Raw genomic sequence first — 14,951 nt, 5'->3', positions numbered from 1 at the left:
AGCAGCGCAGCTACCGGAATCATTTTTACACACCAACTTGGAAGTGCATTCTGTGGTGAGAAGTGTTCTTGTAATAGGGAGAAGAAAAAAAAAAAAGAGACATCCATAACTCATCTTGGGACAGAGTGGCTGACGGAGAGCTTTTTGTTGAAGAAGGCTGATGCATTCACCCCAACACCCCCACATCCTGTCTCGCTGTATTGCGTGAACAGTCAGATTTGTCATTAGATGTGGCAGGTATGTTCACACTCAGTAGGTCCTGCTGCAGTAATACTTGGTTTCACTGTGACAACATTATGGTATTTCAAGGCCAGCGCTCCCATTGTAATAAAATTCTCCGGGTTAAAAGAAAAGAAAAAAATAAAAAAAAAAAAAAAGAGAGAGAGAGAATGCTCCTGAACAGGCACAGGCACTGAAGAATGCAAATCCAGTCTTGCCTATCAAGACCATTAAGGTCTGTGTGATTGTTTTTTAATGCATTCACTCCAGCCCTCCCCCCCTCCAGCCCCTCCCACGTCTCCTTTCTCTCTCCATTTACTGTGTACGAACAAAGGGACTTCTGGTCTTTATCCACCCCACCTCAATCCACCCCACTCCTCCAATCTCCTTCTCTTGTCTGATCACTTCATCCTCCAACCCAATCCTTGCTGACTCCTCTACAACCCCCCCTGCCCCCTCCAGCCTTCCACCCCACCTCACGCTTATGTTCCTCCCCCTCTTCCCCCCTATCCAGTGTGTCCCCTAGTTTTCTGGTAGCTGTGTCTCTTTGATAATCCAAGACTCTTTGAAGACTCCAATTCCACACTGCTTGCCTCGGAGCTATTGCACCTACAAAAACAACTGTGTGTGTGTGTGCGTGTTTGTGGGGGCGTGTGTGCGTGTGTGTTAAAAAAAGAGAAAGAGCAGTAGATGAGATGAGAATGGAGGAGATAATGGTGATATGGGAAATAAAAACAGTTCCATGTGAATTTCCTTTGCAACTGCTTTAGTCTTTATGGTTTTATGCTTGCTGCGTACACTGAGAGGTGCACTTCTTCATTGTCATATTTGTTGGTGCAGCTCATTTTTTTCTTCTGCCTTCAGAGGCAGCAGCTCATTGATTCCCACATACACGCCAAAATGTCAGTGCCAGGATGTACCCGCAAAGACTGGAACTAAAAGGACATTCTGACTCCTGCTCTGATTTGAAATTACAAATACTAAAAAAATAAAATAATAATAATAATAAAAAAAAATGGTATTTGCCTTTTTAAATTTAAGCAGTGTTTTTCTCTACTTCCTTCTCTAGCTAAACCCAATTAAAATAATTGTTTGCAAACATTTGTCTTCTTTGCTTTGCATCTTTCTCTTACCTTTCTTTCAGACAATTCCCTCCATGGTGATGTCCCCCACATCTTTATTGTCTTAATCCCAAATTGTAGTGCCTCTCCCCTCCGTCTCAGTCTTCGGTGCTCCCCTCTCCACCTTCTCTTTTTTTTTTGTCTCTGTCATTCCGCCTCTCTTTGGCAGAGGAGCTTGGCATTGGGATTTAGAAGAAATTGAATTGAATTATGAAGGAATTTCTCTGCAGCACGATTGGCATCATTTCCTCCACACAATGGAACATCATTCTCATATCTTTCAGTGTGAGGGAATGAAAATAGGCCGTGCACCATTCTTTCTCTCATCCTTTTAAATTGAATTTTTCATATCACAGGGGCACTGAGACATCAGCCGTTTCCTTTAACATGGGCAGAAAACCCATTTCATAATATCAGAGAGAGGCACACACAACTGTGATTCAATGGGAAGGAGTCTGCCTTTCAGCACCGGTGCACATACGATATACCTGACTCAGTATTGATAAACAGGGCCACATGAGTTACCCGCAGGTGGAAAGTTGATGTTTCGGCAGGGAGGCAGTGCGATATTTTGTGGACTACACTCGATGATAACTCACTTCACATCCATCTGCATGTTCTTTGTATAAAACATGGAGTGCCAGTCAGAAGTTCCCATAGACTTATCATTGTCAAGAATGTCATATTAATTTAGGCCTTTAATGGTGCCATTGAACCTTACAGTTTACAATTAAAGATACGACACAAAATAAACAATTATATATATATATATATATATATATATATATATATATATATATATATATATATATATATATATATATATATATATATATATATACATTTTGAAGGAGGGGAAATTGACAGTAAATTCACACCTTTAATATATTTTCTGTTTTATTCAAATATTTTTTGTTTTAGTGTGAGGCCACTATAATAAGATATTTCAAAATGCATAATTAAAAGACCATGATTAGCATGACATTCACAGGTAAGTTTAAATTTAAGTCACTGAATCAACCACCCATTGGTCCTTATTTTATGGTTCTCCTAAAAATATAAAATAAAGATAATTTATCTTTTAAATTATTTTGTAGCTGAAGCCAACTCAGTAATAGTTGTGGGAGGTCTTTTTTGTTTTTATTATTTATCAGTTATCTAAAATGCAGACGTGTTTGTTGCGCTTCTACAAGTGTAGATCCTGATATTCAGTACACTTCATTGGCAATGGTGGAGGAACTTGAGCAACACCTCAGTGTAATAAAAAATTTAACTGAAAACATTTGTCAACACTTCACCTGTGAAGACTACAACATTTCTCACTGGACACAGAAGAGAACAACAACCTTTACTCAACATTATGACGCTGCCAATTCAACTCCAGGAAACGCACAATTTTATTTTCCAATACAGTGTTGGAATATGGAGCAGCAAACTGAAATTCATTTAGATTTATGTATTGGATGCATCCTTTATTTTTATTATAGAACTGTTTATCATATCTTTTTATGCAAAATATGGATTACTAGATTGATGAAAAGGATTATTTGAATGTTTTAATTAAAGATGCTACAAATATGTTTCGGGGCGCAGTAGGAATAGTATAAATGGAAATGCAATCAGAGTTGTATCAAGTTTACAGTCAGACAATTTAGATTAAAATTCATTGGTTAATGTAATTCATTAATCTCAAGTTAGATGCTTGAGAACAAAATAAAAACAGTAATTGTATTAATAATAATGATAATAACCACCTTGCACCCTACATGGTGCATTTTTTTTGTCCAAAAGTACACAAAATCAAGCAGTTTTCTATTCTGGAGTCATGCAGTACATTTGTAATCAGCAAGACTTGGCCGGGTGACAGGGCACCTGATGGCAGAGAGGTCTCAGATTCCTCCATGGCAGTCTGAATGTAGGGGGGGAACTCGATGCAACATGATAGCGCGGCAGTAGTGGAGACCTGCTATCCCAGCAGGAATCGGTACTGCAAATCAGCAGTTGTAAAAGAGATGCTGGTCACCAAGATGTTATCCTGGCTGCTTACGCAAAGGGTTTGGCCCTTATATTCCTTGCTGGGATGGCTTAAAGCTTTTGGACCAGATACCAGCCTCAAATGTTTCTCAGTAAATGAAGTACTGGCGCCTTGGAATAAATCAGAATATCATTAAAAAGTTAATATATTTCAGTAATTTGATTCAAAAAGTGAAACCTATAAATTACACAGATTTATTACTTACCGGGTGATATATTTCAAGAATTTCTTTCTTTCAATTTTGATTATCATTGCTTATAGCTGATTAAAGACCTCTGCTACTTAATATGATAAGCACTTATGATAACACCAACAATTTACAGAGAACATTGCCTATTGCTAAGTAGACATCAATTGCTGTTTACAATGTGCAATTTCACAGCATATTCATACAAAGTTGAGTGGAAGGAGAGAGTGTTTCAAGAGTTACAATTAGCAGATGCATGACAGATAGGAAGTACAACTATGGCAGTCCTTGTTTTAAACCAATTCCAAAACTAGAGACGTCAAAGAAATTGAACCTGTGTTGAAGAGGAAAAGAACTGTTAGTGAAAACACAGTTTAATCGTATTTTCAGATTGAGATAATTTGTTAAAATTTCATTCAAAAATCAGGTTACCAGAGTTTGGATGAAGAGTGGAAGGACACACATACCAAGTTGCTTGAGTGTGAAGTATCCAATATTCTGAAGAAGTCTGTAATTTTGTAAGCGACATTTAAACTAAAATAAACCCCTGAACTATAACAATCTGTCTATCATGACTGTATGCATATAAATTACAAGTTGTACAATATAGCAATATGAATCCATCCATCAATCTATTGTCTATACTTACATATCCTTTCTGAATTATGGGACACCTTTCAATTATCTTTAAATGCATTAAATGTGCCTGATTGTATTCTAGCTTTTAAGTCTGAAGAACATATTTGAGAGCTCAGTTTCAACTTAGCCATTAATGCACTTTTAATTTGAAATTATATTATGCAAATATTCCTAGCCAACTTTTACATCACATATATCATAACTTGCAATCATGCGCTTGATTTTATTTCACTCCTTATCAGTTCCAATTTCAGGCTAGATTATTGCACCATTTTGTTGTCTGCTCTCGACTTTGTATCAGATATGCGTTATCTGATACGTCAAAACATGTTTTAGACAGCACAATATCGTTTGTGGGAACACACACTTAGAAGTGGTTGGAAATCATGATTGTGAAGAAGGATATCAGGACAATTATGGCAGCAGTTTTAGTGAGCACAGGCAGGTGTACAAACCGGGTTGGAAAATTAAACAAAGGTGGAGTAGAAAAAAGAAAATGTTGGGGATTCAAACAAAGACCAGAGATAAAAGCTGAACTGCATGATATTTTTTTCTTTCCCTCTCTCTTTCTCTGTCTCTCTCTTTCTCTCACTAAAGCCAGAAATGAGCAAACAAAATCCAAAACTTCATGTCACACTTTGCAGGAAAGTTTCTGGTGATAACAAGCAAATGTTTCTGTGGAGCTTGCCAGTTGTATAAAAGTTCTCAGAGAATTTCAATCCTTTCTCCCGCCGTCTTGCCAGAGTCAGGCGGATTCTCCTCTGTCTCTGCCAATTCTTCAGTTGCTGTAGTTATAGACATGGTTCATGTGTGACAGCCACTGTTGTAGAATAACTACTAAAGTACAACAGAGCGGGAGAGGGAGGAGCCTGGAACAGGTCATTTGTAGATTATAATATCAAAACCGTACAACAAAACATTTGGTAATATGAATATGCAATATAAATGTTAGCAGCACAAAAAACAAGATATTTTAAAATGTTAGAATAATAATAAAAATTGTCACGCCCCCATGTTTATTCCTACATACAATTAGTAAAATTGCACATGACAGGGTATGACTGTTGTCATGAAGGGTCATTTGGTAAATAATGACACTGCAAAGTTGTACTAAGAGTTGCATTAAAAGTCCATTAAAATTGCCAACTTGCATTATTCGGTAAATAACATTTTAATGCAAAGTACTAAAACGTCTTTTAAAAGTTCATTAAAAATGTCAACTTGCACTAGAAATGTCATTATCTACCGAATGACACTTCATGACAACTGTCATAGACATTCACGAAGACGCCTTTGTGTTTATGACAGTTGTTATGTCATGTTCATGACAGTAATAAGCCAGTCTTATGCACAACCATTCAAATAAAGTGTTACAGATTTTTGTTATGTCAACCTTAAGATTTAGTTTGGCATGCTTCTCACTGTTGAAGTATGATTGAACACCATGGCAAGATTAAAAGAGCTGTGTGAGGCCCTCAGAAGGAAGAGTGCAGCAGCCTTTGAGTGTGGTCAGATATTAAAAGAGGCCTTCAAGAATTCAAAATTATTCATTCTCTGTACGGACAAGAGTCTACAAAATAAACAAGACTGACCTCTGCAAATGAGTGAGCAGCCATTCTTAAACGAGAGCTTGCAAGCTTTTTTTGTTTGAGTTTGCAAACTGCCTATTTGCTTCACGAGGTCTTGAAGCAATGTTTCAAAATGAAGTAATAAAACATGTTTTCCAGACACTATGAAAAGTATTTATGGGGTCTGCATTTTTTTAAAAAGGTTTTAGTGGCACTGGTGGCCTTTGTTCATTTGTAGCTACACAAGAAGAAGGGCAGAGAGAGACGACATGCAGTGAACGGTCCAGCGCTGGGAATCGAATCTTGATCTAAGCCTCTGCATACGGTGCGCCTGCTCCACTACTGAGCCTAATGGCACCGTTCTTGAACATAAATTGTGAATAAAAGAAGAGAAAATTATGTTAATTTGTATATTTCCAAACTAAATAGCTTTCTTAGTCACTTTCATTTTTATTTATTTATTTTTTGACTTGACCACAGCATTCTGCATATGGTAATGAAATAAAGGCATAAAAACATTGTTATCTAATTGGCAGCTTCTGTTTCTAACTGAATATCAATAGGCTTGAAATTGCCCTGTGGCACTGCAGTATGGATATTTTTTGGCAGTCTTATGAAAAGAAAAAAAAAAGAAAAGAAAAATTCTGGGCTCTAGGTAGGCAGTGGATTTTTGCTTTTTATTACAGCATTAAAATGTGTCTTGTTCCCCTTGCAAAGACACAATCTGGCTGTATCTTTCCATCTGCTTTGGGATTGCTTTATTACAAACGAGGTCATTTTAGCTCAATCTAAATGGGGTTATGAATTCAGATGTCACAGTTAATGTCCCTTCTCCTATTCTCAGCGCCACAGCTTCTTGCTCCTACAACAATGCCCAAACAACCCCGCTCTCTCCCGCCTGCAGTCTCCCAGAATCTAATCCGTCTGCCTGTCCCCTCCAGCCAAAGCGATGTCCGTGTCTGCCTGACCAACTCCCGAAATCCCGCTCAGCCTCCTCTTTCCATCCCTCCATCTTGCTGCACCCCTGCAGCCCCCCAAGGCCTGGCAAAAGATGTTTTTTTTTTTTTGTTGTTTTTTTTGCACCGACTTAAATGAGAATCTATTTAACATCTCTGCAGCTTTAGTTAGTTATCATATCATGCTGACTCTTTGGAGTGATGCCTTGAGGACAAGTTTAAACTTGAATCCATATTTGAGCAGCTAAATATCACCTAAAATTCACATATTCATGGGAGCGTCCAATCATTTTTAAGAATGGACACCGTTGGCATATGTAATTCAGACTCATTTTCATCTGATGTGTTGCTGCTTACTGTTTACTGCTGCATATTCCTGTTTACTCTGGAATTATTTAAAATAGTCCATAAAATTCATGTACTTCATTGGTATTAAAGTGTGTTCTTGAGAATGAAGCAGAGTTACTAAGCACATATTTGTACAAGAGTAGATGTAGCAATGACGGAGCATATTTTGAACCAAAGAAAACAAGCTACAATCTCCCGATGGCCTATTTCTTTTTTTTTTTGAGAACCCTACATGCAGATATGCCGGTAAAAAATATGTAGCACAATTTTCCTGTGTAAAACAGCTCTGTTTCACGTTTTACTTTTCTGTGTTCTGTGCCTTGCAAAACTATTCAACCCCTTCCATTCTACCATGTTACAATCACAAACTTTAATGTGCATAAACCTGATTTTTGTTTCAGACATCACCACAAAGCACAGTGCAGAATCATGCGGTGGAGGAATAATTTTATGACGAAAAATAAGAAAATGTGGCATACATATACATTCTACCCCCTGTACTTTGACTCGTCATATTCAGTGGAACCAATTGCCTTCAACAGATCCATAAGCTGCACGAAGAATTCACGTTTGCAATTGGAAGAGCAAAAATCCAACTGTTGTGTGAATCCCTCAGAGGTTTGTTATAGAACATTAGTAAACAAACAGCAATACCCAGGATCAAGGTTGTAAATTTCAACCAGAGTTATGTTATAAAACAATAATCCAACCTTCGAATATCTTACAGCATGGGATTAAATACATAATTTAAAAAATATACATATTATTGTGTACAACTGTGAAACTACCAAAACTTGACAGCCCACCTACAGACACCTGACAGGCAATGAGATCATTAAACAAATGTTTGAAGCTGCAAAGGTCTTCAACTCAGGTGGGGGAATCTGATAAAAGAACAACTCTGCGCTTTATGGAAGTCCGGTAGCATCATGATGTTGAGAATTAAGCAATCCTGGAAGAAAACCTCATATAGGTTGCTGAAGACTTGAACCTTTCAACAGTACAATACTAGCAGTACAATAAGAATTGGAATAGTTTAAATCAAACCTTATATACTGTTCAAGCAAATCAAACTGCAAATCTGAGCCAAGACTCGTAGAGAGCTCTTCTCCATTATCTCTGAATTTTGGCAAAGAAATTTACAAAAGCTCCCAGTCCCTTCACATGCTGTGTACATAACACACATTTCATACTTATTTAAAAATAAGCATCTGTTTTCCTTCCACTTTGCAATCATGCACAACTCTGTGTTGGTAGTTTGCTTAGAATCCTATGAAAATATATGGAGGTTTGTGGTTGCAAGCAGACAAAACATGAAGAAGTTCAATACTTTTGCAAGGCACAGTAATGTTGCCGTTAAATGAAAAATCCCAGATTTTCAACCCAGTAGCAGCAGTTTATTGACTGGTCTCTGTGGTAGTACCTCTGTCAGAAGAGGAGGGGTGAAGGCAGATAAAATTGCTCACTGCTCCAGTACTTTAATAATCATTATTTCACTACAGATGCATTGTTTGTCTGTAAAAAGAAATATGATGGGAAGACACACGAGTTTCTGGAAACATTGCAAGCCTACTGATGGCATTAGGGTGTTGATGGCTCTTACCTGAGCTTTAAAAGCATTTCTTTTCTTTGCTGTTTGCTCGAAAAGTGGTGAAATGGTAAAAAGTGCAGGCCGTTCGTATTGATCGGAGCTGACTAGTAGAGCCGAGGCAGGCCTGTTCTGCTGTATCAGTGCTTTCCTGACTTTTACGAGAGGTGCTCGTGTATGGATGAGGGGCGGGGAGGGGAGTGGCCAGCAAGCGAGACTACACGCGCCCTGCAAGGAGTCATCTTTCTGTTGTGGATCGGTGGTAAGTAGCCATTAGTAAACCGATCTTTGGATGAGGAAATTTAATGGTCTCCTAACTGTATTTACAAGCCATTCAATTTGATAAAAGGGTGTGATCTCCAATGATTCACCACGCGCCGCTCCGCTCCTCTTCAAGCAATCGCATTCTGGAATTCATCTTTTTATTTTGCTTGTTCATTTCGCAGTTTTAATCTTTAATTAAACCTTATCGGCATAAAACAACAAAAGAGCCCCTAATAACGCGTTCTAACGTTTGCATGATGATGCCTGTCCCAAACTGTTTTCTCAGTACTCTTCTGAGGTTCTTTTTTTGTTATACTTATTTAGAGCCTCTTGGGAATTGTGTTAAATTGTGAAAATATTTCTGGGCTTTTTTTTTTTTTCTGGTTTAAACATCAAACGGTGCGGAAGAAGAAATGGGGAGGGGGGGCCGTGGGGAGGAGATATTAAAATGTGTTGCGAGGAAGAAGCTCACTGGGGCTACTGATTAGTGCACCAATCACTGTCATCAGAATTCATTTGGTGGTGACAGATTTAGAAAATGAATCCTCTAACTGACTAATGATGATAATAACAGCTATGAAAATATGTTTGACGCTCTCGGTTTCTGCTATCCCCACGCACCCCAATGATGTTTGTCTTTTAATGTTTGTGTTCAGGTTCATACATATGAATAGGTATTGTCTCTGTTGGTAAATTTCTCATATGTACATGCTTTATTCATAACACTCCAACCATTTGCATAATGGCTTTATGTACACAAAACAGACAGGATTTCAAAATTAATATGGCAAAATTATTTTTTTAAAACCTGGGTCCTGTGGTCAAGTGGGTTGTCTTAATATATACTTTGTTTCTCAGATAATAACCAATTTTGAACCTTCTTGATATCAGCACTGATAATATTTAATATGTTTCAGTCTTTGCCTCCTATTTACACGTTCAAGTCTTCTGAGTTGGTGTGGAGGTTTTGTGATAGTTTATTCATTTCTGCTGCTGCCAATTTGCACATTCTTATTACAGAAATAAATATCCCCATCCTCTTCACATATTTATACCTTATGTAAAATTTAGAATAATAATAGTGCAAAAGACTTTTTAATATTTAATGGTGTTTTAATATTTGATACTATTTTCTAACTTTTGGTGAGGGAACTTTATAGAGAGCGGTGTTCAGTGATGCTAAATGGAGCCATTTCAGGTATAACATTTGTCACTGGGGAGCGATCCACTGCAGAGACAACAGAACTGGAAAATGTAGTCAGAAGCCGTGTTTGCTTATGTTAAAAAAAACAAAAAAAAAACATCTGTTGCTTTCTGTTTTGCAGCATCCCCATCGTCGCGTGACTTTTTCCACCACCAACCCCGTGCAGGACCTGCAGGATGCCTCGCAGCACAGCTACTATGACAGCGGCTTAGAGGAGTCGGAGACCCCCAGCAGCAAGTCCTCATCTGGTCCTCGCATCGGACCCCTGACCCTGCCTGAGGACCACTACGAGAGGACCACCCCAGATGGCAGCATTGGAGAGACAGAACACCCAGAAAACGGTAGCGTGTCTTGTGTTTTTCTCATTTTTGCACAATCTTATGCTTCTGTGTGCTCTAGTGGGATTTAAATTCATTGGTTCATGCAAAGTAAAGCATAACTGTGACACGAAAGAAAATTATTATTATGATTCCAAGCCATTTGTAATGCCAACAAGTTTTAGTTTTTCACTCTCAGAGTAATAAAAAATATTTTTCAGAATAATATTGAGTTAAAGTCACAGTTGACAAACATCTTCTGTTTATAAAATGTTGAAATTAGAAGTGCTTTTTTAAGAATTTAGGTTTAAACTTTGATGATTTTAATGTGTTTACTTTCATTGTTCTGCTAGAAGGTAAACTTACTTCCCAGTCTTAGGTCTTTTGCAGGTTCCATCATGTTTTTTTTCTCTTACCACTTTTCCTATTCCTGCTGGGCTTTGTCTGCTTTTTATTGGATAAAGGTATATAACCAAAACCATAAACTTGCCTTCTCTGTTTTTCACTGAATGGTGTGAAGTTAAAGTTTTGCGCGCCGCACAGTCAGAGCAAAAAGTTTATTTCTGGTCTTATCTAACCAGGCATTGTGGCTCAAACACAGCTATAAAAACTGCAAAACCAAGGACAATATTCAATCAACCATAGCAAAAAATAAATAAGAAAAAAAACAACAACCAAAAATTTAATTTAGGAAACTTGTTGATTTGAACATCATTGTTGGGTCGAAACACCTTTTCAAAGCTGAAACCCAGAGGATTTATTTTTCCCTTACCACTTCTCCAATTTTTGCTGGGCTTCTTCTGCTTTCTGTTGGATAAAAGCATACCAAAACCATAAATCTGCCTTCTCTGTGTTTCACTGAATGCTGTGAAGTTAAAGTTTTGCCCGCTCCACAGTCAGAGCAAAAAGTTTAATTCTGGTCTCATCTAACCAGATGTTACTCAAACACAGCTGTAAAAACTCACATTAGCAAAACCAAGGACAATATTCAATTTACCATAACAGAAAAAATGGAATTCAGGAAACCTGTTGATTTGAACATGAAGGTTGGATTGAAACACCTTTTAGAAGCTGAAACCCAGAGGATAACAATCAAGGCTATGAAGAAACGGCAGTCTCTATCAACAGATGCTTCTGAACCATGCTAAACATTGGTTGGCCAGATAAAATCAACAACAGTGACCTTTGGAAATAGACAAACGAGCTGGTTGTGTAGGGAGTTTGGGATGGAGACATTGGCTGTGGAATTGCAAGACTCCTTTCCAGGCCACTTATAAAATCACTAGACAAGCTGTGACTTGTAGCCCCACAGGAAAGAGAAAGATAGGATTCCCTCAAAATAGCTGGCAATAAGATTTGGATGCAAACATCAAGAGATTGGGCTACACAAGGAACCAACTAGAGAAGAGGGCAAAAAGTAGAAAGAGTTGGAAATCATTTGGTCTTCTCCCCGGAGGAAGAAGCAGGTATGGCGGTCATCTGGCCTCCTTTCAACAATGTCTTTATTCTTTCCGCTTTTCCATAAAAGTCAGGTTTGTGGAGTAGACTGTGAACAAAATTGTCCTATTAACGGGTCCTTCCACATGAGCTGTGGCTCTCTGCACCTCCTCCCAAGTTATCTTTGGGGTCTTTGCTGCTTCTTTTATCAAATCCTAATGATTTTCTAAGGAAACCCAGCAGACTGAATTAACTCATTGAATTGCAGTAATCATTCATGCTAAAAGCAATGATGTATTTTATATATTACAAAACATATTGAAACAGTTAGGGATAATAGTAGCTCCTTTTGTGACTTAATATAGAAGAGAAACAAAACTAAGCATATAGGCTCTGAAGCAGTTTGCATGTTTGTAGGATGAAAGAAAGAACATAGAGTTAGTCATAAGAAAAGCCAATTGCTAGGACTTGGAGTGGGACACAATGTACACCTCACAGACTAACACCAGGAGCTTGATAACTAAAAGACCTGCCTCCCATTCTACCTTTAGGATCTCTAGGAACCACCAGTAAACCTGCAGTCTGACAGCAAGTTGCTCTGTTAGGAACAAATGAAACAATCAGATCCCAGACATATGGAGCTTGATTATTATTAAGGGATCTATTCTGGATTTAAGAAGGAGCCAATGAAAAAATAAAAAAGGACAAACGTGATCGCTCTTTTGAAGTTGTGATTTTCAGCAGAACTCTTGCTGTATAGGAAAGGGAATTGGGTCAAGCACCGAGCCCTGTGGAACTCAACATGTAACCCTGGAGTGTGAAGAGGGTTTATCATCTACTCAAACAAGATGGGATCTGTCCTAAGAATGAAACACGCCTAGTGTTCTTCTCCTGATCCCTGCAAACAAGCCAAGTAAACATTGTAGTTGACCGTAAGACACATCAAAGCTTGTGACTGCAGCATGAGAAACTGAAAAAGTTGTAGAAGTATGAATAGTTTATCATGTTATTATTTTTAAGGACAGTATGTCTGAGGGATGTTTTTGTGCTCTGTACTCATTTCGTAGTGAAGATATTCTCACCTGTGCATCGAGTGTGTTTGTTGTTGACTGAAAAATTGTTTTTTAAGCAGATCTGTGCCTTTATGAGTGGGTGTGTGGGGGTGTGCGTGTGTGTGTGTGTGTGTCTGTGAGTGTTGTCTAAGCAGTGCCTCCATCCTCCCTCATCAGCAGGTCCTCTGTCAGACATTCTTAATGACCCTCTCTCGCAAGTGTGCTAATTAAAAAAGCTCAACTAATGGAGCATTTGCCCTCTAAATAAATCTGACCCATGACATCCCGGCAGACAACACAATGTTTGGCTGTGGGTGGACACAAGCTACACAGCAGCTTAGATCTGAAGGTGCCATTATTTCTGTGCACAATAATCCCTATAGAAGCTGATGATCTCAGTTTAAAAAAAAGAAAAAAAATGTCTTAACCAACCACTAACTATGTACTATCTTAAGCTGCAAAACATTATCCAGTACTTATTTATTACTAATGCTAGTGACTCACATGGTATATTTCTAGTTTTCGACATACCAGTATTTTACTGCTGGGCAAGAGCAGCTCACCTCTCTCATTATGTTTTTATATCACTGCTTTGTTGCATTAATGTGGTTTTATCTCATCATCATGCAGGGCTTTTTCTTTTTGTGCATAGGTTATCAGTTTTGAGGGTAAGCCTTTCCCAGAATCCCTTAAGAGCTACAATTAAACGGATAGCAGCAATAAGACTGATGCTATGATACTCTTAGAAAGTTACAAATGTACACTGCAAATTGAGAACTCAAATCAGTCATTTTTTATAGAACACTTTTCATAATGATAAATGTAACATAAAGTGCTTTACAGGAGATAAAAAAAAACAACAAAAGGAAATTCAACATACTATTCTGAGTCAATTTTACACATTATAGTTGAAGCTTTTAACATAAAATGAAAACAGTCAAAAACAAGAAAGAAATGTTAAAATGAAATTTCACGTCTAGTTGAGTTTGTAACTCAACATGACTTTGAAGGTTAGTTAGGTGGGTAGGCAGTTGAAAACATTTGCATCATTACAATTTCTTCCCTATACAAACTCTGCTCTGCTTGCAATCCTGCATGTCTGTACAATTTGTTTGTATAATATATATATATATATATATATATATATATATATATATATATATATATCTATATATATATATATATATATATATATATAATTGTAAAATTCAGTGTTTGAGAATTAGATCAAGTGAATAAAAATGAAATGGAAAAAATTACTAGGTTTTCAGAGTGGGTCAAGAGGGTGCTGACGGTTCACCTCATGAGGATGAATTGGTTTAACACTTTTATAGTAAAACTGTTGTAAGGTCACATAAATAAGCTTTCTGTTATTTCAACTGTTTTTGACCTTTCATTGTAAAGTTTTATCAAAGCAAAGACACCAAGAGAGTTATATCCTGTATAACAGGTACAATATTAACTGCTAATGATCTCTTCAGAGATTATAATTCACATCAGATTATCTGAACAACCTTATTAAAAGCGGGAGAAGAAACATTTTTTTTTTTGTCTAAGTTAAATTGACATAAAGCTAATTGTATGGGTGTATAATTTTTACCTTCTAACTGATATTGTCGGGGCTGCTCTGTTATCTGTGCATGCAACAAAATATTTGACTTTTTCAAGGCAAAGAGATGTAGGAGCCTGTTGAGGGATCAAAGAATAAAATGTGTCACTGTCATGGCAGAACAGCAGACGGCAGGGTTCTATTATTAGTCCAGCAACTTGCATTGTGATGCATGGACTGTTTATTTGACAGCTTGGTAGAGTCTGGTTATGTTGTTTATTTATCTCTTTTGGAAATGCTTGTGTCCATTAGAGACACCGTACTTCTAGAATGGAGTTGGTAGTGGCTGTGCAGGAGGGGATAAGTCTTGCCAATATTGCCTTTCCCTCTGGCCCAGTGGAGGTCAGAGATTGCTTCAGAACCCATTAAATAGATTTAGTCATTCCATATACAGGCTTGCTGGTCAC

At 37.6% G+C, this 14,951-nt stretch overlaps 1 protein-coding gene across 1 annotated transcript in view; it reads left to right on the top strand.

The window, feature by feature from the left end:
* The window catches only part of pcdh1a (protocadherin 1a), a 126,124-nt gene that overhangs the window by 76,137 nt on the left and 35,036 nt on the right, over positions 1-14,951 (top strand). Inside the window, exon 4 of the mRNA XM_044140330.1 lies at positions 10,251-10,470. Within this exon, the coding sequence (XP_043996265.1) occupies positions 10,251-10,470 (220 nt within the window). The remainder of the gene's footprint in view (positions 1-10,250; positions 10,471-14,951) is intronic.

Source organism: Gambusia affinis, linkage group LG15, assembly GCF_019740435.1.
Source record: "Gambusia affinis linkage group LG15, SWU_Gaff_1.0, whole genome shotgun sequence".
Taxonomy (NCBI): Eukaryota; Metazoa; Chordata; class Actinopteri; order Cyprinodontiformes; family Poeciliidae; genus Gambusia; species Gambusia affinis.
The sequence above is the reverse complement of the archived record's forward strand: the minus strand, read 5'-3'. Positions and strand labels throughout refer to the sequence as shown.